Raw genomic sequence first — 23,774 nt, 5'->3', positions numbered from 1 at the left:
AGTCGTGGTCACAGTTACTGTGAGAGCGACTTTTTTTTTTAGTTAGTTTAATTTGCTGTCTCCTAGGGTTTGTTAGGATGGAGGCTTTTGATTTGTGTTTGTGAGTTGTGTGCGTGTGTGCATGTGGGGGGAGGGGGTGTCATCCTTCTGGCTCTGCGAATCTCTATCATTTTCACATTTTTTGGATAAATGGCTAATTCCTATGTAGGCCCAAGTTTAGTTGGGAGTAGTACACCTATCCGTTTTCTTAGCTGGAACATTAGAGGTATGGGTAACCCAATTAAAAGATCTAGGGTATTTAATCACCTGAAACGTTTACATACTGATATAGTGTTTTTACAAGAAACACATCTTCAAGATAATGATCATAATAGGCTTCTCCGTCCCTGGGTAGGTCAAATTTTTCATTCTAATTTTAATTCTAAGTCACGGGGTGTGGCCATAATAGTTAACAAAAAGATACAGTTTTCACCTAGCCATATAATTGCTGACAGAAATGGCAGGTATCTTATTGTTGCAGGCACACTATTTCAGACCAAGGTTTTGATGGTAAATGTATATGCCCCAAACTTCGATGATCCAGATTTTGCGAATAAATTACTTAGTAGTCTTCCCTGCTTAAACACCCACTTGATCATTTTTGGGGGAGATTTAAACTGCGTTTCTGATCCAGTTTTGGATCGCTCTAGCTCTCGTGTTGTATCCCAGTCTGCCATGTCTAAAATATTTTTTTGATTTCATGTCACAGAATGGCCTTGTAGACCCATGGAGATTCCGTAATCTGTAGATAAAAAATTCTCATTTTTTTCTCAGGTGTATCATTCATACTGTAGAATTGATAATTTTTTTTTATTGACAGTCATCTTAATTCTTCTGTTGTTTCTTCAGATTATTTAAGTATTATGATTTCTGACCATGCTCCCTTATCACTGGATATCCAATTATCTACGCATAAACAGACCCCATCGTCTTGGCAGTTTAATTCACTTCTTTTAGCGGACAAAGAGTTTTGTACATTCATTTCTAACACTATTGATGATTTTTTGTTGTTTAACCATCTTGAGACCACTTCTTATTTAGTATTATGGGAAACTCTCAAGGCTTATCTTAGAGGGCAAATCATCTCATACTCTGCTTTTTTAAATCGAAGTCGCAAGACTAGGCTCAATGAACTCACATCAGCTATTAGCAAACTCGACCATTATTATGCATCTAATCCTTCTCCCGAGTTGTACAAGCAATGCATTGACTTACAATCAGAATTTGATCAAAAGAAACAGAACGTATGTTGTTACAGACTCGGGGAACGTATTATGAATATGGCGATAAATCAAGTAGATTGTTAGCACATCAGCTAAAACGACAGCATGCCTCACGCCTAATACCACAAATTAAAAATGACTTAAATATTATCACTGCTGATCCTATAGAGATCAATGCAGTTTTTAAATCATATTACTCCTCCCTTTATAAATCTGAATGCCTTAAAGATTATATAAAATTCAAATGATTTCCTTCGAAGTATTGATATTCCTGTTATTGATACTATATCTGTAAGGGACTTGGATACTCCATTATCTCTTGAAGAAATCATAGTTTCAATTAAGGCAATGCAGTCTAATAAAGCTCCAGGTCCAGACGGTTTTCCAATTGAATTTTATAAAAAATTTATAGATAAATTGGCACCATTGCTTCTTGGTGTGTTCAATGAATCCTTCGATCAGGGCTATTACCATCTACCTTTAACCAAGCCTCAATTGCTCTTCTTCTTAAAAAGGGAAAGGATCTCCTTCAGTGTGGATCATATAGGCCATTATCATTGCTAAATGCTGATGTGAAAGTTTTGGCTAAAGTAATTGCATCCCGTTTAGAAGATGTTTTACCACATGCTATATCTGAGGAGCAAACCGGTTTCATAAAAGGACGGCATTTGTTTTTTAATACAAGCTAGTGTTCATACAAATGATATAAGCTCTGATTATTTCACTCTTGGGCGTGGTACCCGGCAGGGGTGCCCACTGTCACCACTGCTTTTCGCCCTTGCTATTGAACCATTGTCTATTAAGCTTAGATCTTCTCTTGCTTTTAAAGGTATTATTCGTAATGGGTTGGAACATAAATTATCCCTATATGCCGATGACTTGTTATGTGACTGATTCTGCAGCCTCTATTCCTGTTATTTTAACCATTTTGGATAATTTTGGTTCTTTCTCTGGGTATAAACTAAATTTGCATAAAAGTGAACACTACCCGGTTAACAATAGTGCTTTACAACTTCAGCATCTAAACCTGCCTTGTAAATTCAATTGTTCAGGCTTTAAATAACTTGGTATTACAGTGACTCATTCTCTGTCTGACCTTTCTCATGCCAACTTCTCCTCTCTTATTGCTGATGTTAAATCTGATATTCAGAGATGGAGCAATCCGCCTCTTTCTTTAACCGGAAAAATCAATGCAGTTAAAATGACCATTCTTCCTAAATTTCTTTATTTTTTTCAATCACTTCCTATATTTCTTCCTAAGTATTTTTTTGATTCCTTAGATAAAATCATAATCCCTTTTCTCTGGGCTGGGAAACCTCCTAGAATCCGTAAGTTCTTACTACAGAGATGGTGGACTAGCTCTGCCTAATTTTCAAATTTACTACTGAGCTGCACATATTCAAAAATTAAATTTTTGGATACACTCATTTGAATCCCCATGGTGCAAATTGGAGTTACTGTCTTGTAAACCATCCTGTATATTAGCTCTACTTTGCACTTCATTTTCAATCAAACCCGCTTAATACACTTAAGATTTGGTATCAGTTTAGACGCCACTTTAAATTTGGATCTGCATCAGCAATGGGTCCATTGCATAAAAATCATTTGTTTCCCCCGTCACTTTTAGACTCAGCATTTTTATCATGGCACGACAAAGTCATCACAAATTTTTATAATTTGTATGAAGATGGAGTATTTAAAAGTTTTGCTAGTCTGTCCTCGGAGTATGAGCTGCCTGCATCTCATTTTTTCCGTTACCTGCAAGTTCGCAACTTTGTATCCAAGCGTTTTCCAAATTTTCCTTCTATACCTCCCAGGCAGCCCTGGGAAAATCTGATTACATTTAATCCATATCAGCAAGGTGTGATATCAAGAATCTATAATTTTATTTTATCTTATGGTGATTGTAAAATCGCTAAAACCAGAGCTGCTTGGGAAAATGAACTGGGATTGCAGTTGAGTGAGGAATGTTAGGAGAAGGCTATAGACAGAATACGCTCCAGCTCTTCCTGTGCCCGTCTCAGTCTTATTCAGTTTAAGGTTTTGCACAAAGTCCATTATTCCAAATCAAGGCTGGCTGAAATATTCCCTGATGTTGAGGACAGATGTGACAGGTGCCACGCCTCTCCCTGTAACTTAAGTCACATGTTCTTTTTGTGCACAAACCTGCACAACTTTTGGACAGGTTTTTTTAATCTCATGTCCACTATACTTGGGGTACAGTTGAGGCCATGTCCATTAACTGCTATATTTGGCATGACAGATGTTTCAGTTCCATTAAGTTCTGCACAAAAAGACGTCGTCGCCTTCTCATCTTTGTTGGCCAGACGTACAATACTTTTACACTGGAAGTCCGTTAATTGTCCCTCAATCTCTCAGGTGATTAAAGATTTATTATTTTTTCTTAAGCTAGAAAAGATAAAATATACACTGAGAGGTTCTAATAATATGTTTTTTCACAAATGGCAAACATTTATTGCTTATTTCGCAAGTTTACAGGTACTGCCTGAATGATTATCCGGACTGGGTCAAGCATTGGACTGGATGTATGACCAATCTAATTCACACAGATTGGTTTGAGCCGAAGGATGCCAGGATGTATGTGTGTGTGTGTGTTGGGGGTTGGGTGGGTGGGGAGTTTTTCATTTTTCTTTTCATTTGATAATAATAATACATTTAATTAGTTGCTTCTGTAATGTTTATGTTCGACAATTGTTCAATAAAAATTTTGAAAAAAAAAAAAGTTCCATTTTGGTCTCATCTGAACAAAGCACCTTCTTCCACATGTTTGCTGTGTCCCCCACATGGCTTGTGGCAAACTGCAAACGGGACTTCTTATGGTTTTCTGTTAACAATGGCTTTCTTCTTGCCACTCTTCCATAAAGGCCAACTTTGTGCAGTGCACGACTAATACTGTAGTTGTCCTATGGACAGATTCCCCCACCTGAGCTGTAGATCTCTGCAGCTCATCCAGAGTCACCATGGGCCTCTTGGCTGCATTTCTGATCAGCACTCTCCTTGTTCGGCCTGTGAGTTTAGGTGGACGGCCTTGTCTTGGTAGGTTTACAGTTGTGCCATACTCCTTCCATTTCTAAATGATCGCTTGAACAGTGCTCCGTGGGATGTTCAAGGCTTTGGAAATCTTTTTGTAGCCTAAGCCTGCTTTAAATTTCTCAATAACTTTATCCCTGACCTGTCTGGTGTGTTCTTTGGAATTTGGTGGTGTTGCTCCCAATATTTTCTTAGACAACCTCTGAGGCCGTCACAGAGCAGCTGTATTTGTACTGACATTAGATAACACAGGTGCACTCTATTTAGACATTAGCACTCATCAGGCAATGTCTATGGGCAACTGACTGCACTCAGACCAAAGGGGGCTGAATAATTACGCACACACCACTTTTCAGTTATTTATTTGTAAAAAATGTTTGGAATTATGTATGATTTTTGTTCCACTTCTCACGTGTACACCACTTTGTATTGGTCTTTCACGTGGAATTCCAATAAAATTGATTCATGTTTGTGGCTGTAATGTGACAAAATGTGGAAAAGTTCAAGGGGGCCGAATACTTTTGCAAGCCACTGTATATATATATATATATATATATATATATATATATATATATATATATATATATATTTCCCTTTCTTTCAAATTTGATTGTATGATGAGTAAAATTAAAAAATTAAAAAATTAGAAAATGTCTAATGATCCTGATCTCCATCTGTTACAGACTCACCTGATACAGTCAGTGTAACAGCGTCACTGGTCTCTGAGTTCTGAGAGTTACTGTTCTGTCCTGTGCAGGTGTAGCCACCACCGTCAGAGTCTCTAACAGATGAGATTGTGAACTCCTGATTCATGTTGCCTCTGTAGCGTTTATCTTTATACCAGCTGTATGTCCACTGAGTGTCTCCTCCTCCCTGTATGTCACATCTGACAGTAACTCTCTCCCCAATAAACACATGTGTATCAGGCTTTATAGTCACCACAGCTTTAGGTCTCTCTGTAAAAAAAAAAAAAAAAAGCAGGTGTTATTGATATTTATTAAATTTATGTTACTATACCAAATATGAGTACACATTGTTGTTAGTTTTTGATATGGATGTTTAATCTACTTAATAATTTAAAACAAGGCATCATGGAACATCTGTTTTTATATTTAATAGACAGTAAGAAGCTTTCTATAAACGTCTAATTGCACAATTCCATGTGTCTTAAAAAGACCTCCACAATGACCTGTTACATAAGAGCATCACTGAAGAGTGTGAGTGTGAGCTTCCTCTCTGCTCCTGTTAAGGTGTAGTTACCTCTGACTCCCACATGATTGTGGCTGTATTTAGTGAACTAGGCCAAGAGTATTTGGTATTTAGACTGCATGAATAGTTTAACGAAATTTAAAATTATATTTTTTGTGATGGACCATGACATCAATTTTATGCTAGTGTGGATTTTATTTATCTGTTTATTATGTTTGTCCGTCCTTTCCTTATTTCTTCCTGAAGGATCAGAAATTATTCTGATCACTCATTTATTCTCTCAGTAATAACTGTGTATTTGTGTGTATGTGTGTGTGTGTGAGAGAGAGAGAGAGAGAGAGAGAGATGCATAACATTTAAATTTTATAGGATCTACCATTGATTACTTTTTATTTTAGACTCAATTCACACATTTTAAATAATTTAGGTAAACTTTTAAACATTAAATTATCTAAAATGGATACCCACTGCTTCCAATTTCTAGAAATACTATTTGACCCTATGTGTGGTTTGTACTGTACCTACTGTACCGCCACCTACTGGACTGGAGTGTGGATCAGAAAAATGATATTAAATTGTGTCCACCGGTGATTCACAGCTCTAGTGGTTTGAACCCAAGTTACTTTTTTCACCCTAAAGTACAGACTGTTCACTTATAAGAGCATGTCTGTATCTGTTCATTCTTAATAAACTACAGCAGTTTGCCAGTGATTACTTAGATTTAATTTATTAATAATTGAAACATTATAATTTCACCCATTTATAGTTACATTAATTCTTGTGGAATGTCTGCAGAACAAGTTATTTCCTGCCCTCACTCACATTATAGAAGATATAAAAGTTTTTTTTTTTTTTTCAGCAGTCTTTCTCAATTTATTTTATTTAATAAAGAAAGTAACAATTTATATATTACTGGGAGTGACTTCCCATGCCCAAAAACAAAGTTGTAGATTTTACCCCTTTTTTAAAATATTCTTTGGTAAATCACATGTTTTTAACTAATTCCTAGTATCACACCAATCACACATGTACAACACTGTTAAACATGTGGACCTTTTTCAACATTCTGGATTAACAAATAATATATATATTGTTTTACCCTTTCTATCAAACATATAGTAAAAAAAATGAGTGAATCATGTACCTTTCACTGTAATCTTGACAGGTTCACTGTAGTCTGTGTAGTAGTCTCCTCTGTGTGCACAACAATCGTACTCTATTTCTCCTGCTTTATCAACCGTTACATTCAGTGTGTTTGTGGATTTTTGTTCACCACTTAGAGGCTGATTATATTTGTACCAGATAAACTTCCATCCAGTGCCCTGCTGCAGATCACAGGTCAGAGTGACGGTGTCTCCAGTGTAGACTGGGTGCTGAGGATTCACTCTCACAGTCGGTCTGGGTTTTACTGTTGGTGTGAAATGATTGAGGAGTCAGAGCTGCTTTTAGCTTAAGAACAAAAATCAGTCTATGAACTATTATTTTACTTTTATATAATACTAGGAATGACCCCCCCCCCCCTTTTTTTTTATATTCTTCAATTAATCACATGTTTTTAACCAATTCCTAGTATCACACCAATCACACAACACTTTTAATATCTTTATATATACTGTATATATACTGTGTGTATATATATTTTTCCCCTTTCTTTTAAATTTGTTTGTGTGATGAATAAAATAAAAAAAAAAATACAAAAATTAGAAAATGTCTAATGATCCTGATCTCCATCTGTTACAGACTCACCTGATACAGTCAGTGTAACAGCGTCACTGATCACTAAGTTCTGAGAGTTACTGTTCTGTCCTGTGCAGGTGTAGTCACCACGGTGAGAGTCGCTAACAGATGAGATTGTGAACTCCTGATTCATGTTGCCTTTGTAGCGTTTATATCTATTCCAGCTGTATGTCCACTGAGTGTCTCCTCCTCCCTGTATGTCACATCTGACAGTAACTCTCTCCCCAATAAACACATGTGTATCAGGCTTTATGGACACCACAGCTTTAGGTCTCTCTGTAAAAAAAAAAGCTGGTGTTATTGATATTTATTAAATTTATGTTACTATACCAAATATAAGTTCACATTGTTGTTAGTTTTTGATATGGATGTTTAATCTACTTAATAATTTAAAACAAGGCATCATGGAACATCTGTTTTTATATTTAATAGACAGTAAGAAGCTTTCTATAAACGTCTAATTGCACAATTCCATGTGTCTTAAAAAGACCTCCACAATGACCTGTTACATAAGAGCATCACTGAAGAGTGTGAGTGTGAGCTTCCTCTCTGCTCCTGTTAAGGTGTAGTTACCTCTGACTCCCACATGATTGTGGCTGTATTTAGTGAACTAGGCCAAGAGTATTTGGTATTTAGACTGCATGAATAGTTTAACTCAAACACAAAATTATATTTTTTTTGATGCAGCGTGACATTAATTTTATCTTAGTGTTGATTGTATTTATCTGTTTATTTATGTTTGTACGTATGTATTTGTGTGTGTGTGTGTGTGTGTGTGTGTGTGTGTGCGTGCGTGTGTGTGTGTGTGTGATACATAACATTTAAATTTAAATTTGAAAATGTCTATGATGTTCCGGGGGCAATCTCATCATCTCTGTCTTTCACATTGTCCTGTGTATTGTCCTACACGCTTTACACATTCTAGCACTGGTGCAGTTTACGTAGTTTAAGGTCCTTGAAGTACAGTATAATGACTTTAGATGTGTCATGTCATGTAGTTCTCTTTGGTTTTTTGCAGCACTGTGAGGAGTGTTGCTTCATTTCACTGTGTACTGAACCTACTGTATGAGTGAAATGGAAAGAAAAGCCACTTTGATTTTGATCATAACAGAGAGGAGAGTTTATACATTTTCTACAGATGACAGCATCACAGCCCTGCTATATCCAGCAGTACAGCACTCCCTGTGTGTTATTTCTCAAAAACAAAGTTGTAGATTTCCCCCTTTTTTTTTTATATTTTTTGGTAAATATTATGGTTTTTAGCCAATTTCTAGTATCACACCAATCACACATGTACAACACTTTTAAACATGCAGACCTTCATCAACATTATGGATAAAAAATTATATATATTTTTTTTTATTTTTATTTTTATTTTTTATTTATTTATTTATTTTTCTATCAAATTTCTGGTGAAAAGTGGAGTAAACCATGACGTGCCTTTCACTGTAATCTTGACAAAATCACTGTACTCTGTGTAGTAGTCTCCTCTGTATGCCTAACACCTGGACTTTATTTCTCCTGCTTTATAAACTGTTCCTGTTAGTGTCTTTGTGAATTTCTGTTCACCACCAGGCTGATTATATTTGTAACAGAGAAACTTCCATCCAGTGCCCTGCTGCAGATCACAGGTCAGTTTCTCACAGTCACTCTCACAGTCGGTTTGGGTTTTACTGTTGGTGTGAAATGAAGGAGTCAGTCATCTGTCTATGAACTATTATTTTACTTTTTCTTTTATTATTTATTTGTAATATTTGGTACAGTCAGGTTTTAATTAAAAAGTAGATGCTTTATATATATAAAGTTTACTGTAAGTTTGTGTACATTTTATTTCTGTATATTTTTTATTACTTTCTGTAAACTTCGGCCTTAAAATGAAATTTCAATGTTATTGTTTAGTGTAATTTTATTTAAGTCTCTTGGTGTGTTTGTTTTGTTTATTTGGTCACAGACAGTTATAACAGGCTTTTCACTGCATGGCATACTGTGTATGGTTGTGTGTGTGATGAATAAAATAAAAAAAAAATAGAAAATGTCTAATGATCCTGATCTCCATCTTTTACAGACTCACCTGATACAGTCAGTGTAACAGCGTCACTGATCTCTGAGTTCTGAGAGTTACTGTTTTGTCCTGTGCAGGTGTAGACACCACCGTCAGTAACAGATGAGATTGTGAACTCCTGATTCATGTTGCCTGTGTAGCGTTTATCTTTATACCAGCTGTATGTCCACTGAGTGCCTCTTCCTCCTCCCTGTATGTCACATCTGACAGTAACTCTCTCCCCAATAAACACATGTGTATCAGGCTTTATGGACACCACAGCTTTAGGTCTCTCTGTAAAAAATGAAAAAACTGATGTTATTATGTTTATTAAAATTTATGTTACTATACCAAATATGAGTACACATTGTTGTTAGTTTTTGATATGGATGTTTAATCTACTTAATAATTTAAAACTTGGGCATCATGGAACATGACTGTCGCTATGGAACATAGAACATAGCTCTTCATAAACGTCTAATGTCACATTTTATGTGTCTTAAAAAGACCTCCACAATGACCTGTTACATAAGAGCATCACTGAAGAGTGTGAGTGTGAGCTTCCTCTCTGCTCCTGTAAAGGTGTAGTTACCTCTGACTTCCACATGATTGTGGCTGGATTTAGTGAATTAGGCCAAAAGTATTTGGTATTTAGACTGCATGAAAAATTTAACTCAAACACAAAATTATATTTTTTTTTGACGCAGCGTGACATTAATTTTATCTTAGTGTGGATTTTATTCATCTACAGTTAAACCTTGGATTTGGAGCATAATTTATTTTGGAAGTGTGTTTGTATATCAAAACACTCGTGTATATATATATAAAAAAAATTCCCTATTAAGAAATAATAATGCACTGAAAAAAATGAACCTGTTACATCTACTAAAATGTAATATGTGTTTTGTACATAATAATTTCATGTTTCCAAGATGAACATGAATAAATTATGTTGTATTTGCATGAAATTTAACAACTTAACATGTATTAGATTCAATCATGTTGAGATAAACCAAAGAGATCTTGTCACTATGAAAACCGAGATATCAGATCAAACATCGCGAGAAGATAACACAGTTTGTTGAGAAGACAAACGTTTGGTGGGCATGTGGAAAAGGTAAGCAGGAATTAATTCCCGTCTTTCTAAATAGAAACGAAATACTGAACATAAATGTCACCTGCTGTTTAGCGATGTTTAGTCACGTTATTTTGGTTTAAGCTATTTCTTGTATTTTTAATCACACTTAAAATACCGACGGTTATATGCGCGTGCTTAATCTGCGGTTCGGTTCTGGTTTCGGTCTGTTCTCATGAGTTGTGAAGCGAGAGGAAGAAAGTATAAATATTGTTCATTTGATAAATTAAGTATCATGAATTTTAATTGAATCTATCTCTGTATTTTTTCACAGGAGTTTGTGAGTGAAAGTGTCCCGTCTGCATCTGACTTCAGGAGTTTCCTGACCAACCGTCTCTAACGGTCATATTTAAAAGTCATAACGGACAGTTATAAAGTACAAAACTTTCTGTTGGTGTTAAATAGTTTTTTCTATGATTAATACTTATTAGTGGTGTTTTATGTTTTGTACATCTTTTTAAATTGAGACCTCATTTGTAAGTTGCTGCTGGTGTAAAAAAAAAATCTCCGTTTTATCTCATTTGTCTTATGCTTCCTTCCTTCACAGAATTCTGTTGACCAAGGCTTTTAATTTACTTGAGTTGTACCAACGCTATTTATTTATGTTAACAGCATTAAATTATGTTGGATGCAGTTGTAGTAAATAAGTTAAATGAACCTGATAAAATTAATTTGACTGATTATTTTTTAATCAAAATTACATTAAAAATTTGAATAATGTAAGCACTAAGAAATTGTTAGACTTTTCAATGATAATGAAGTATCATAGACATAATTCAATTACATTACAATTACACAATCAATTGCTATTACAGTAAATGATAAAGATTATGTTAAGTCAACAGGATTCTTTTACACTTAACCATCACTTTACCTTTACTGTGGGGTTACTGTGTTGGACAACTGACTTTCTTACACATACAAAAGAACACACACACAAACATGATAAAAAATGGAGAAAATCATGATGTACCTTTCACTGTAATCTTGACACGGTCACTGTAGTATGTGTAGTAGTTTCCTTTGTATGCACAACAATCGTACTCTATTTCTCCTGCTTTATCAACTGTTACTGTCAGTGTGTTTGTGAATTCTTGTTCACGACGTGGAGGTTGTTCAATTTTGTACCAGATAAACTTCCATCCAGTGCCCTGCTGCAGATCACAGGTCAGAGTGACGGTGTCTCCAGTGTAGACTGAGTGCGGAGGATTCACTCTCAGAGTCGGTTTGGGTTTTACTGTTGGTGTGAAATGATGGAGGAGTCAGAGCTGCTTTTAGCTTCACAATAAAACATGTATTTGCACTGTATTTTAACATGTGCTTTGCCTAATCCGGTTTGGATTAAAAGATGAGTTTTACATATATACAGTTTATATAAATTTTCCTAGTAGTAGACATTTGTCTAAAAAAATACATGATTACAAATATATTAATATATTGTACAAAAAGTATAATGATTTTTTTTATTATTATTTTTTGTGCTACGTAATAATGTTGGATCTGTAACGACCCACCTAGCTCAACCCAGCACCTCCAGATCCTAAATTCCTCTCCGGATTTTTCTCCTTACTGGCTCACCTGTCGCTCAGACACACCTGAACCCTATCTGTCAATCATTTCTTAGGTTTATAAGCACACTGAAAGAACCACTCAGCGCCGCAGTGTCTCGCGTCTTGTCTGTAAACAGGCTCCCTGTTTACCCTAGCCCGTTTCCCTGTTTACTCTAGCCTGTTTCCCTGTTTACTCTAGCCCGGTTTCTCTGTTTACTCTAGCCTGTTTCCCTGTTTACTCTAGCCCGGTTTCTCTGTTTACTCTAGCCTGTTTCCCTGTTTACTCTAGCCCGGTTTCCCTGTTTACTCTAGCCTGTTTTCCTGTTTACTCTAGCCCGGTTTCTCTGTTTACTCTAGCCCGGTTTCCCTGTTTACTCTAGCCCGGTTTCCCTGTTTACTCTAGCCCGGTTTCCCTGTTTCCTCTAGCCCGGTTTCGACCCTGCCTGTACTCTGGATTTTTCTCTCGTCTTCGCCCCCTGGTACCTCGGCTATTATCGGACTGATTAACGTTTACGACCCCGCATGCTCTCTGGACTTTGTTATAAAATAGTACTCTCGCTGCTGGATTACTGGATACTGAACCCCGCCTGGTAAGACGATTCCTCTAAGTATACTTCCCCACAAGCCAGCTTTTCATCCCGTGAGACAAGCACTCCGTGGAGATCGCACGCGTTGCGAGCCGACCCCTGTTTCGACCGGGGAAATCAAGCTGCTGCATTCCACTGTTCACCCACAGCGCGCTACGCCGCTCACCAGCGAAAAAACGCTTACCTAACCGGAGAGGATTCCCGGATTTGTGGAGATTCCCTCATGTGATAGCCCCGCCCCCTCTCAATCGTCCCTGGAGGCTTCCCCACTCTCTCATTCCAGTCACTAAGCACACACAATATGGAGTCAATTATGTGCCAAAATTTAACAAACAAACACAATCTACTTTGCAAAGAAAAAAAAATCCACTTTCTCACAAATGCAGCATTTTGCAAACAACACAATCTGCTTTCTCAGAAATGCGCCGAACGTATTTTCTTACAAATGCACCCTCCGTATTTTCTCACAAATGCACCCACCGTATTTTCTCACAAATGCAATGGAGCAACTTCCTCTTCCAAAACAGCAGATGGCGCTATCGGTCAATTTACTCTATTCTCCCGAGACCTCAAACAACGTGTTTATATGGTTTACCCTTATGTCCCAGAGGAATATGAGTGGGGAACAGTTTTGAGGTGTCCATTATATATCCAGACAGTCAGACATATTAACACTCCACTATCTTTAGGATAGAGCCCTGTAGGGGAATACAGTTATACCAAACCACAGTTGCATTTTAATTAACTATTGAATTATTAAATATAATTAGTGATCATATCTACATTTAAATAATCTGTGTCTGTAGTACAATTATACATTGTAGACAGCTGTTGCAGCGCGAGGTGTAGATACAGTAAGATGCAAGAATCATTGTATTAGACTGCATGAAATTTATGAAACTTTTTACAATCTGGTTGGTAATAGAATTCTGTCTGTAATTCAGTATGTTTACTGTTCATTTATAGCTTCCCCCCCTTATAACTTTATTAAAGATTATTTAAATGTAGATATGATCACTAATTCTAAAGGATTTTGATGCATCATGCATTGATGCAGCACGCTCCCCAATAAACACATGTGTATCTGGCGTTATGGTCATCACAGCTTTAGGCCCTTCTGTAAAACATAATAATAATAATAATAATAATAAAGGCAGCACAGTGGTGTAGTTAGCACTGTTGCCTTGCATCCCCAGGGTCCGGGTTAAATTCCTGACCAGGTTTAATTCCCGTCTCTGTGTGTATGGAGTTTGCATGTTCTCCCTTGGCCTAGTAAGTTTCCTCCAGGTTCTGTCTCTCCCACAGTCCAAAGACATACAGATTAGATGGACTGGCGCCTTATGACTTTACAACAATTCAGAATTTCAGATATACTGGAATACTCAGGTATACTGTATGCATGTGGTGTTTGTCAGGAAGATCCACTGGAGGGCGCTCTGGACCCATGGAAGTAATTATGTTCAGGACGTTTAAAGTGTTATGCTTATTGCCTGCCATGCAGAAGGCCTAAAATCAATTCCCAGTATAGTGCATTCGCTGTGTGCTTAACACTGGTACTCTGTTTCTCCTGCATTATCGACTGTTGTTTTAAGTCTGTCTGTGTTGCCTTTTCACTGTTCAGAAGCTGATTATTTGTGTACCAGATAAACAGCCATCCTGTGCCGAGCTCCAGCTCACAGGTCAGAGCGACGGTGTCTCCAGTATAGATAAAGCTCTAAGGATTCACTCTCAGAGTTGGTTTGTGTGTTGCTCTTGCTGTTTTTCCAGTTAATTTATTTTGCGTACTGATATTTAATATACTTGTCATGTGACAAAATCTGTGATTGGATTGACATATAAAACACTGCATTAACTAAATATTTTTATGGCTCATACCCAAATCCTACAACATCATCTGAACATAGATATTTTTTGAATAATATTTTCAGATCCATCTAGCTGATCCAGTCCCACTATGAAACGAGGAACGAGCCTGAATTTTTACTGAGGGCAAAATGTAAATCTGTGCAGATACTCAGAATCCAGGTGAGGTTATCTGGAAGTTAAGCCATGTCACCTGGACTTCTTTCTTTTTAGGTACAAACGTTACACTACTCATTAAAGTAGCTTTTCCAGTCTGAGGTAAATTGTTTAGTTTCTTATATTTGAGTCCTCCAAGGTGAAATCATCCTCCCATGTCTGAAAAGACTTGTTACATGTCCAATGGAAAAGGGGACTGTAGGAGGAAAAGTCATTAGAGAGCTGGGAGAGGGGGTGGGCTTTGGTGTGGCTTTCTTTGTGGTCTTGATCTTCGAGGTTTTGATCTTCCTGGGGATGAATGGATGGATGAAAAGGGAACATGACAGATAGGACACAGGTTGTCTTAAATAGAATTTTAGACAGAGAGGATAGATGGTTCGAGAGAGAGGGGTAAAAAAGATGCCAGCCATGTGTAAATGGAAAATCCTTCTCTCATCGGAGTTGGAGATCTTACTCTAATTGGATAAGTAATGAAACCTAACAGGAAAGAAGTCCAGTTTAGGTGACTCATCTTCCAGAACACAAAATGTAGCATATAAGTGCAGGGGTTATTAAAAGGTTTAGAAACACGCAAAACAGATGACAGCAAAAGGCTGCATGCACAGTCACAGGGAGCATCAATTTAATTTAGAGATCAGGTGAATCAGGGAATATTTTGTTTAAGATAAGATAAGATAAAATAAGATAAGATAAGATAAACCTTTATTAGTCCCACAAGTGGGAAATTTGTTTTGCTACGGCAGCAAGTGGACAGTACAAAGTAAAATAAGATAAAAAATAAGGGAAATCAAATAAAATAACAAATACTAATTGTATAAATGTATACTATACACTCTGGCTATAAAATATGGACATCTGTGTAGTAAAAAATATTTACTTGAATATATATTTAGACTATAAGTAAACACAGTTGACTAAGTAATGTTTGTACTCAATGAATATATGTATACATACAGAGAGTGAATGACAGGCATTTACAGTAATATTCTAAATGTTTTAAATTGCACTTTGCCCAGTTATGGTGATTTAGCATCAAATGTACCAAATACCCAAAGAGAATCCAAATTAGGATAGGTTCTGGAGTCTGGTTCCTCTTAAGGTTTCTTCCTATTGCCGTCCCAGTATACATATTTTCATACACATTTTTCTATTTTTTTTTTTTGTTCTGTAAGAATGCTTTGCAATAATGACCATTGTTAAATGCATTAGAAAAAAAAAAGAATTGAATTGAATTATTTGTGTTACTTGCTTTCATGTTTTATTGTCATTAATCTTAGAAATTAATAGTTCTATATTTAATATTAAGGCATTTCATCAGTTAATAAAGAACCCGCAGAGAGAAAATAGTGAATCTAGACAAGAGACGGCAAAATAACAAATAATATTAATAACTGGGTTAATGTCACTTCCTTTGTTTAAAGTAAAAAAAAAAGCTGCATTAATGAAGTAGTAACAAACTGACGAAAATTTGTCAGCCCCAATGCAAATCAAACATGCAGAGAATATGAAAGATAAACTATAAATAAATCACCTTGAGCATGGGCCACTGGTATAAGTGAAATCAGCACTAAAAGGAAACAGAAAAAGAACAAAAAATGTTTAGTCTGTTAATGAAAACATCACACTGTAGCCACCAGAATCTCACAAAATACATTTTTTTTTTTCATTTTAAAAATCTAACCTTCCACATGTAAGAAATACAAATTTTTGCCCTGCAACCAAATATGTAGCAAAGATTATTATTAATGTGAGGTTATCTTAGCACTCGATGGTCACTCTGAAAGAGTTCCTGTGTTTCTCTGTGAAGAGAGGACCTTTCAGAAGAACAACCATCTCTGCTGCACTCCTCCAATCAGGCCTGTATGGTAGCGTGGCCAGACAGAAGCCACTCCTCAGTAAAAGGCACGACAGCTCTCCAGGGGCCTCATGTACAAAGACTTGTGTTGATTTCATACTAAAACATTGCGTACGGACAAAGCTGTTAATTCCCACGCATATTCTCTTTGTACATCCGAATTAACGTGAAATTGAGCGCACGTGCACGAGTGCAAAACCCCTCCCTGCCTCCTTCTCCGTATAAATATGTTAATGACTCCACTTTGGCAAAACCAAACGAAAAAGCAATGGCAAAAGCAAGCAAGAAGAGAAATTTCACAGAATGTGAATTGGAGGTGCTCCTATCGGAGGTAGACCGGATGTCACGGCATGCCATATCACAAGCACTTGTCAAACCGAGCCATGATCACACGCGACTTCATTTCACATTTCAGTTCGTTGCTCCTTTTTTTCCACCTCAGTCACCGGCTCGAGCACACCTGTTCCTTATCTCATTCATCACTCTGCTGTATTTAAATAACAATAAATAAATAAATAAAAATATCCAGATTCTTGTGTGCCTCAATGCCTAATCCTTCAGCAACATTTCCTGCCTTGCTTCTTGGATCTTGATTTACACTTATTTACAAGTATTTTATTGCTTTAAGTCTCAGGTAGCTCAGTGTTTCACGCATCAACTGTGGAAGCGATTATTAGAAAATGGATGACATACAAGACCACTGATAATCTCCCTCGATCTGGGGCTCCATGCAAGATCTCACCCTGTGGGGTCAAAATGATCACAAAAACTGTGAGCAAAAATCCCAAAACCACACAGGGGGGCCTTGTGAATGACCTGCAGAGAGCTGGGACCAAAGTTTAACTAGGGAAGAATAAAATAAAAATATACAAATAAAAGTTAAAAATAAAATAACTGTAACACAATATAGAAAATATAAGGAGAATATATGAAAAAAAATGTAAAACAATAAGAGCAGCCGAATAAATGGTAATAAAAGAATAGTAATGACCATGGTTGTGCAATTCACATATTAAAAGTGACTTATGCAGTGCAAATATGCTTAAAGTGATTTGTTTAAAGTGACTTGTGATGGAGTGAGTTGATGTGATTCGATTTGATGACCACGAAGTGTAGTTGTGCAGTGGCCAATAGTGTAAACAAATGTCCGTGGTCTTTTCACCACGCTGTTGATGTGACAGGACCATGACAGGTCCTGCGTGATGTGAACACCGAAGTATTTGAAGCTGTCCACTCTCTCCACTGGGCTCTCATTGATGACGGAGGTCTGGTAGTTCCTCCCCCGCTTGGTGCTAAAGTCCACTACCAACTCCTTTGTTTTACTGATGTTTAGAAGGAGGTTCTTCCTCTGGCACCAGTTCTCCAGATACCTAATCTCCTTCAGGTAGGCCGTCTCGTTGTTATCAGAGATCAGGCCCACCACGATGGTGTGGTCAGCAAACTTAATGATGGTGGTGGAGCTGGTAGTGGCCACACAGTCATATGTGTACAAAGAGTACAGCACGGGGCTCAGAACACAACCCTGGGGGGCTCCAGTGCTAAGAGTGATTGAGGCTGAGATGTGTCCGCCCATCATTACTGCCTGTGGTTTGCCAGGTAGGGAGTTGGAGATCCACTGACACAGAGATGAGCTGAGTCCCAGGTGCTCCAGCTTGGTGGTGAGTGTGGAGGGAATTATGGTATTGAATGCATAGCTGTAGTCGATGAAGAGCATTTTAACATAATTCCCCCTTCTAGTGTCCAGGTGAGTGAGTGATGTGTGGAGAAGATGAGAGATGGCATCGTCTGTGGAACGATTTGAACGGTAAGCGAACTGTAGTGGGTCTAGTGTGTCAGGTAGTAAAGAAATGATGAAGTCTCTGACCAGGCGTTTAAAGCACTTCATCACTACTGAGGTGAGGCCTTCAGGGCGATAGTCATTGAGTGAAGCAGGATGAGGTTTCTTCGGGACAGGAACAATGATGGAAGCATGTGGGGATCACCGACTGAGATAAAGAGATGTTGAATATCTCAGTGAACCCAGGTGCTAGCTGGTCTGCACAGGCTCTGAGGATACGTCCTGAGATGTCGTCTGGTCCTGCTGCTTTCCTGGTGTTCACTCTCTTGAAAGCTCTCCTCACTTCATGCTCGGTGATGATAAACACGTTTCCGGTGCTGGCAGTGTCTGTGTCAGTGTCTTCCTGTCTGCAGCTGTTAGCACTGCTAGCATTAGCATCGCTAGTGTCTTTAGCTGCAGCCTCGAAGCGAGTATAGAAATTGTTCAGCTCGTCTGCCAGAGTCACGTCCGCGTTCGTTATACCGGTTGTTGGTGTTTTATAGTTCGTTATTGTCCTTAATCCCTGCCACAGGCTCCTAGAGTCACTCTGTTGGAGTTGTGACTCTAGTTCTCTCCCGTAGCGCTGCTTCGCCTCTTTTACCACCTTCCGGACGTTGTATGACGCAGCCTTGTATGGTTCCATGTCCCCCGACGCAAGTCCCGTGTTGTAGGCAGCGGTGCGAGATCTCAGAGCGTCGCGGATGGTTTTATCCACCCACGGCTTCTGGTTGGGAAACATTTTAATAGTCTTTTTTTCCATGGTATCATCCGCTGGTTTCCCAGTGAATCTCACAACCGCTTCCGTGAACACGCTGACGTCATCGGAGCTGTTTCAGAACATGTCCCAGTGATCAGGTGTGTCCTGCAACGCGGCCACCTATTGGATTGTCCAGCGCGCGACCTCCCTCTGAACCGGAACTTCCTGTTTCAGTCTTTGTTTGTATTTTGGCATGAGGAAGATGGCGGCGTGGTCGAATTTACCAAACGGAGGGCGAGATTGTGCCTTGTAGCCATCCTTAACCGTTGTATAGCAGTGGTCCAGTGTCCTTTCACCCCTGGTGGGGCAGGTGATATGCTGATAAAAGTTCAGCGATGCGCGTTTGAGGTTGGCACTGTTAACGTCCCCCGCCACAATAAGCGAGGCGTCCCGATGTTGTGTCTGGTGCTGTGTGAGTGCCTCATGCAGCTCGCATAAGGCAGTGTCCGTGTGAACTCCCGAGGTAGATAAAAAGGACGACACATGATGGACAGTAGTTCCAGGTTGTGTGTGCAGGAGTGTGTGAGAGGAACAATGCTCGCGCTGTTGCACCAGCTGTTGTTAACCATTAAACACACGCCGCCTCCCCTTGACTTCCCCGAGTCCCGTGTCTTGTCCATGCGGTGAACCGAGAAGAACTCGGCCGGCTGAATGGCGTGGTCCGGCACTGCTGGGTTCAGCCATGTCTCGGTGAAGCAGAGGAGATTGCAGTCCCGAATGTCTCTCTGAAACTTTACCCTGGCTCTGAGGTCATCGAGATTGTTTTCCAGTGACTGGACGTTGGCGAGCAGGATGCTAGACAGAGGTGTGTGGTTTGCACGGGCTCTCAGCCTGTTTCTGACGCCGACTCGTTTCCCTTGAGGCCTTACTGGCGCCATCTTGGAAACTACTATTGCTGGTGATAGAACAGGAACATCGGTAAGAGAAGTGCTGTACGCTACTAAAAACACTTTTATTTAGAATAATTGTGCTCATGTGCGCTCATTTTCTGATGCTGCTCCATGCCATCAGACATGTCTTTCCACGGGTTAAATACTAACAAAGAGAAAACCCCCCAAAAAAGGAAACCCCAAAGCGGTTAACCCAATACAAATGAATACTTAACCGGTTACAGATAGAATTTATGTACTTTAGGGAAATCCAGTGAAGTAGGTCTAATAAACAGACATGGAAAATTTTCTACAGTAAGTGTAAATGTTTGCATTTTAAAAAGTCTGTGTTATTTCAGCTATTTAAGTAAATACAGCATGTTCAATAATTGTGCTTCTTAATAGATCACTTAACTACTTGCTTTTCTGGCTTTAATTTTAAATGCATTTAATTTTATTTTTCTTTATTTAACTGCCAGACATTATCTTTTAAAATGTGTGTGTGTGTGTGTGTGTGTGTGTGTGTGTGTGTGTGTGTGTGTGTTTGTGGGTAGGTGTTAAGAAAGAACTAGTCCCATTTCATCATCTCACCCAAAATGTCAATACTGAAATGAGCTTTGAGATGAGAAGTAAACGGGGCCTTGGGTAATTTGTGGGGCCCTACAAAGCATCCATAATCCACATATAGGGCCATCTGGCTGTGGCTGTGGCTGGATTGTAGTAAATTGTAATTTACATAATGGATCATAGAGTCCAAACATGTGCCAGATTTGTAGTTTTGACATGGTCAGCTTTGAGCATTTACTATTGGAGCCATTTTAAAAACCTCTCACATAGGGGTGAAGCAAACCTGATAAAACGGCTAAATCCAATCCTTTGCACTAAACTAAGAAACACCATGTTTTAGTGGATCCAACATGGTGTGTGGTGATGTTTACAGAATTTCAGGTATTCAAAACACAGGTATCCAGGTCGCTGTAAAAAGTAATCACAGCATTTTTAACAAGTTTTGCCTAATTGTAGCAAATCTTGTGGTGTAGTAGGTACTCCTGTTTGTAGGTCAAACACTAGTGTGTGTAAGTCTTTTGACAGTAGAGTTATAGTAGAGTTATAGGTGATTACTTTTAAATTCTAAAAACATTTCTTTTTTGGTAATGTGTATCCAGTTCATAGGTTAATTAAAGGCAGGTCATAAAGTCAAGCAATGAAGAACCATGAAGAATTTCCATTCAGGACATTTCAGTGTGGTCTGGTAACGTTAGGAAATGTGGGATATTGTCCTCAAAGTAAACTTTCTGTGCTAAGATGTTTCGCAGACCATAATAATAGAAATGGTGATGTACGTCTTTAAATAGTTTTCTCAAGAAGGCATAGTTAAGGGTTTTGCTTTCTGTTCATAGGAAACACCACCAAAGACTCCACCACAGCAGGCAATTACATTTCAGTTAGTAGCACCCATGACTTCCACTGGTGAAAGTACAAACATCATCCAGTCATTTTCTTTTAGCAATCAAATGATCATGAGAGGTTCTCACTGAGCAGCAGATGACAGCGAACACAGAAGATCAGGTACAGAGGACACAAAGAGAATGTTTATTTACAGAGCATCACGGGGAGAGGACTGAGCTCCATCCTGTCCCTCTAATGACTGACTAAGTGACAGAGAAATGATGTATTTTACAGACATTATACAGTACATTGTGTGTGAGAACATTTAAAGAGAGAGAGAGAGAGAGGATGCAAATATTGTATGCACATTGTGTTTTCGTGTAATCTTTCAGCATGCACATATATATATGTATGTACAGTATATATAGACTTTACACATCTGTTGATTTTTTAAGTTAATGGAGTGAGTGCTACCCTAAAAATGTGAAGTGATTTTTATTTCCCAACTGATTTATAAAAATAGTGTAGTGTTTCTAATTCAGTCTCAGAAATGTATTCAGACTCTATTCAGAAATCTATCCAATCTGAATAGTCTTTTTAATCGCCAACTGGCCCTGATGTGGAGACTTTATCTTTAATAAACGATTCAGCTTCAACAACTTTGGCTTTAAAAAGCTTCAGTGAGCGTCAGTGGAATTTAATTTTTACTTTAAATGTAAATTTCTTTTACTTTCACACCTTCATTGCTGCACCACGCCTTCACATTGCAGCTCTACAAAAAAAGCAGAAGAGGAAACCACGTCCATGGCCTTGTCTCTACTCTCACTCTTCTGTCTGTACAGGACTAATGAGAAATATTTACACATTTTTGTTTTATTTTTAATACAGATGAATAATAACACCGTTAAATGATAATTAGTGATCAAAATAAAAACTTATTGTGTACAGTTCGGTATTAATATGTATTACACTGTACTGAAATGTTTCTCTGTTTGGACCATAACAACACTAGAAACACAAGAATGTAACAAAAGTAGAAACATAGGTTATGAAGGATTTCTTTTAGTACTGTAACAGTCTTGTTAATGTTACCATGATTTTGTTAAACCCACAGGAAACACAATCAGAGGCTCCACCACCACAGCAGCTAAATACAGTAAATTTCAGTTAGACACAACCACAACCTTCATTGGTCAAAGTACAAACACCATCCAGTCATTTTCTTTCAGCAGATCAAATGATGATGAGAGGTTGTCACTGAGCAGCAGGACACAGAAGATCAGCTACAGATTCCAACAATACAGACTCATTTACACTCATTAGATTATTTAAACCTTGTGTTTTAAACTCGCTCTACTTGTACTCGTACCTGTTGAACTATCATAGTTACTGAGAGTAGTTACACATCAAACTAAACCCTTCTCATAACAGATATGGATCCACTGATCCACCTGAGCAGTCATGCTGAAGTACACACAATGTCCTAATCACACAATAAGCTCATCACTCAGGACATTCAGACTGCAGATGAACAACTTTATACCCAACACTCACTCTAATGAAGACACAAAGAGAACATTTACTCACAGAACATCACAGGGAGAGGACTGAACTCCATCCTGTCTCTATAATGACTGACTGACAGAGCAGGGGTTTACCACTTCCTATGTTCTTACAGACAGAGAGAGAGAGAGAGAGAGAGAGAGAGTGTCTATAGTGTGGGTTACTTTTATATTTTGGCCACATGTTGTAGCACTTGTTAACTTATGTTTCATGTCAAGATTAGTTTCAGTTAAGTTTAGTTTAGTTTCACTTTTAGCTTTTTGGACTATTATCGGTTATATTAATGAATAAAAACCTGAGCTGTAATAGAATATCTTTGTTATTGTACAAGTTCAGTGAAACTAGATTTACAACTTTTTAACTAGATACTTCATAATAATAATAATAATAATAATAATAATAATAATAATATACTGTATGCTGTATTATTTTTGTAGCTGTAGCAATGAAGGAAACCTATTTGCAGTATAACCAGAGTCATCGTCCTCTGAGCATAACAGACATAACTTTTAAAGACAATTCAAGTTGGTGGACTTTTGTGCCTCACATGTGTAAATAAATTTTATAGCAGTCATTATGTAAACTCCCTATTTTTTCCTTAGTTGGTGTCTTACATCAAAAGTTTTAAGTTTTTCTTTTTAATAATTCAAATTCTCCTTAATTAAGTTATGTTGCACTTATGTTGTGCCTCAACTCCAAATAATATATATATATATATATATATATATATATATATATATATATTTTTTTTTTTTTTGTGACGTAAGCGGAGCGGCGACTGACATCCATCATGCATTGCGGGGGGTTTTCAATGTGTTCACTCTGTTAGGGAAGGGTGTTTGGGTTAGTGGCTTCGGCCAGGGGTGTGTGTTAAGAAGTGTGTGTGACCTCATGAATGTGAAGGTGAACCTAGCCGGGGACAGGGCTACCCATT

General features: G+C 37.9%; 1 protein-coding gene across 1 annotated transcript in view; it reads right to left on the bottom strand.

Moving 5' to 3' along the window:
- The window catches only part of LOC128530269 (Fc receptor-like protein 3), a 42,116-nt gene extending 19,229 nt beyond the window's left edge, over window positions 1-22,887 (bottom strand). The window contains exons 1-7 of the mRNA XM_053504111.1: window positions 22,865-22,887; window positions 16,123-16,158; window positions 11,409-11,672; window positions 9,331-9,594; window positions 7,269-7,535; window positions 6,667-6,930; window positions 5,003-5,269 (exon numbers count right to left, since the gene is read on the bottom strand). Of these exons, the coding sequence (XP_053360086.1) occupies window positions 5,003-5,269; window positions 6,667-6,930; window positions 7,269-7,535; window positions 9,331-9,594; window positions 11,409-11,672; window positions 16,123-16,158; window positions 22,865-22,871 (1,369 nt within the window). The 5' untranslated portion in view covers window positions 22,872-22,887. The remainder of the gene's footprint in view (window positions 1-5,002; window positions 5,270-6,666; window positions 6,931-7,268; window positions 7,536-9,330; window positions 9,595-11,408; window positions 11,673-16,122; window positions 16,159-22,864) is intronic.
- Window positions 22,888-23,774: the final 887 nt, after the last annotated feature.

This window comes from Clarias gariepinus, chromosome 1 (assembly GCF_024256425.1).
Source record: "Clarias gariepinus isolate MV-2021 ecotype Netherlands chromosome 1, CGAR_prim_01v2, whole genome shotgun sequence".
Lineage (NCBI taxonomy): Eukaryota > Metazoa > Chordata > Actinopteri > Siluriformes > Clariidae > Clarias > Clarias gariepinus.
Note: the sequence above shows the minus strand (reverse complement) of the source record. Positions and strands in the feature narration are given on the sequence as shown.